The 2,820-nt window shown below is 65.4% G+C and overlaps 1 protein-coding gene across 1 annotated transcript; it reads right to left on the reverse strand.

Moving 5' to 3' along the window:
- Window positions 1-960: 960 nt before the first annotated feature.
- On the reverse strand, window positions 961-2,820 carry MNEG_1645 (ATP-dependent helicase; the record flags this gene model as incomplete). Its single annotated transcript, XM_014049873.1, has 5 exons — window positions 961-963; window positions 1,258-1,531; window positions 1,887-1,969; window positions 2,257-2,337; window positions 2,590-2,820. 5 exons carry the CDS (start codon window positions 2,818-2,820, stop codon window positions 961-963), a joined length of 672 nt encoding a protein of 223 aa, XP_013905327.1.

The raw sequence follows: 2,820 nt of genomic DNA on the forward strand, positions 1-2,820 counted from the left end.
TGGGGGCGGCGACCCTGAGGCGGCGGCTGCCTGCGCGCCGCTGCCAGTACCGCCTTTGAGGGCAGCGGGGGCCGGTGCGGACCCCCCGTGCCCCTCGAGGCCACCACTGCCTTTGCCACCACCACCGCCTGCCGCTGCTTCTGCATCTGCAGCCGCAGCTGCGGGCGCAGTTGGTCTTCCAATTGTTGCCTCGGGCACGCTACCCCGCCCCATCCCCGGCGGCTGTATCACCGTCGCCACCGTCCCCGCCTCCGGCGCGGGCTCTGCCGGTGCTGCCACCTGGCGCTCCTGGAAGGCGCGGTCGGGGGGCCTGTCCCCGCCGTAGTAGCGGAACTCGTGGAGGCACTGACTGAGCAGCCTGCGGCCGCTGGCCAGGCGCACCGCGGCCTGCCACTCCGCCTCGGTCATGCCCCTGACCGTGGACACGCCGCGCCTTTTGTTTGGGTGGATAGGTGGGTGCGGGATGGAAGAGTGGGTTGGTGGGTGGGGGGTGGAGGGGCGAGCAGGTGGGAAATTGGGGGGAAGTACGCAGGCATGGCGGTTTCCAGCATGAAGAAGTTGCAAAACAAGGTTGTGGGGTTCAGCTGGATGGAGTTGTCGGTTTGGGGGACTGACGTGGCAGGGCTTTGCCGATCAGTTTCTCACCGAGTACCCTCCCTCAAAATGCCACTAATTCACGCCCCGAGCCACAAAAGCTGGTCCCCAGACCACGAGCACAGTGCCCTCAACCTGCGCGCCGCGTTGGCCTCCCGCAGCTCAACCCGCATCTGCTGCCGCCGCAGCCGGTAGGTCGACCCCCCGCTGGCACGGCCCTCTGTGCGGGTGACGGCCTCGTGGCCTGCCTGCTGAGCTGCCTGGTGTTGTGTGCGCCAGGGAAGGGCAATGCGGGGTGTGAAGGTGAGCATTGAGCAGGTCGAGTCGCAGTGTCGTAAGGTCGCATGCTCCCGGAGCCATGCAGGTTCACTGGATTGGCATTGAAGCATCAACTCTGGGTAGCTGTGCAATGGGTGGGCACCTTCACGCCGCTGAAAGCAAGTGCGCACAAATGCCCAACCCGGAGGGCCCAGAATTTAAGCAGGTGCTTGGCTTGTGACGTCTGACCACTCTTTGGCGAGGTGGACACAGTGTCCTCACTATACTAACTCTTGTCAAGAACCATCATGCAAGAATTACCCCTCTGCAAAACACTGCCACCTGTCAGTACTCAAGGAAAGCCTATGCAACTGTGTGGACCATCCCCCAACACGACCGCCCCACCTTGGCGTCGGCCGTCAGTGGCGGGTTCCATAGCACCAGGGCCTTGGCGCCACTGGGGGACCCGTCCTCCCCTACCACCTGCACCGCCGCCTCGCCCTCCCCCAGCAACAGGGACGCGTGGCGCCCGGGGTTGGCCACGGTGGCGCTGGTCAGGACGAAGAGCGGCTCGGAGCCGTGGGCGCGCGCGCAGAGGCGGCGGAGACGGCGCAGCACGAGGGCGGTGTGGCAGCCAAAGGCGCCGTGGTAGGCGTGGGCCTCGTCCACGATGACATACCTTTTGGTGGGGGGTGGGGGGGAGGTGTTCAGGGGGGAGAGTCAGGGGCCATAGGAGCGCAGGTGAAACACGGAGTCAGGTGTGTTGTGGTGTGTTCTCTGTGTGCGCAGTTTTGGGGAAGAGGGGAGGTGTGGTGGACAGGCGGACGCGCCTGGGTGGCTCGCAGCCGCGATGCTGTACCTTGCCAGAAATATTGTGTGTACTGTGGAACACAGAGACTGGTCTGTGAGCCGGTACTGGCCCGCAGGCTGGCGACTTGCATGCGTGCAGCTGACGTATGCAAAAGGGAGGGGATGAGGATCGCGCCAACCCTGGGCCCAAACCCCTCATCGTCCCGGGAGCTCAGGGCTCTCACTTGAGGTTGCCCAGCAGCCGCGCGAACTGGGTGTGGAAGGGCAGGATGCTGCAGTGCAGCATGTCGGGGTTGGTCACCAACAGCTGGGCACGGGCACGCACGTCGGCGCGTGCGGCCTGAGGGGTGTCTCCGTCATAAGTCTGCATATGTCACGACGACCGTTGTTTCGGGGGAAGGGAGGCGTATCAGAGGTGAAGTGGGGTTCTGCAGGACTGCGGCAGGCGCCCAAGTGAGGTTAGACGTGTGAGTGCGACACAATCACTTTTTTTACAGAGTTTCTGTAAGCCACACCCGTCTGGGCCACGCAGGACGGGGGCCGAGCCGCACCGTGGTCCTGGGCACGTCCTTCCTTTCCTACCCCCACACCCACCTCCACGATGGCGGCGGCGTCCGGCCCGAAGGCCGCAGCCAGCATGCCCCTCAGGGCCGCCAGCTGGTCCTGGGCCAGGGCCTAGCGGTGCGGTGCGGTTGTGGGCGGATGGAGGTGGTTTTGAGGATGAAGGTCGTAATGCGTGTTGCAGGGACCAATCACATCACTGCATGCCCAAAAGGTCAGGAGACCCAGAAGCAGAGTGTGAAGTCCGGTGTGGATGCGTCAGGGTGACAAGGCCGCCGAGTGTTGCCGACAGGGCGCTTAGGCCAGCCAGGCAGCGCGCGCACAAAGACATGAGCAGCGCAAGAACAGCGCAGCGCAAGCCCGCACCTTGGTGGGGAAGAGGTACAGGGCGCAGGCGTCCCTGTCCGCCGCCAGGGCCTCTAGCACCGGCACGTTGTAGCACAGGGACTTGCCGCTGGCGGTGGGGGTGGCCACCACCACGTGCCGCCGCGCCAGCAACAGGGCGTCAATGGCGGCGGCCTGGTGGATAAACAGGCCGCCAGCCCTGCCGCTGCTGCGACCGTGGCCGGCGGCCCCTTGCACGAGCCCACCGTTCAT

The sequence above is a fragment of the Monoraphidium neglectum genome (genome assembly GCF_000611645.1).
Source record: "Monoraphidium neglectum strain SAG 48.87 unplaced genomic scaffold scaffold00170, whole genome shotgun sequence".
Lineage (NCBI taxonomy): Eukaryota > Viridiplantae > Chlorophyta > Chlorophyceae > Sphaeropleales > Selenastraceae > Monoraphidium > Monoraphidium neglectum.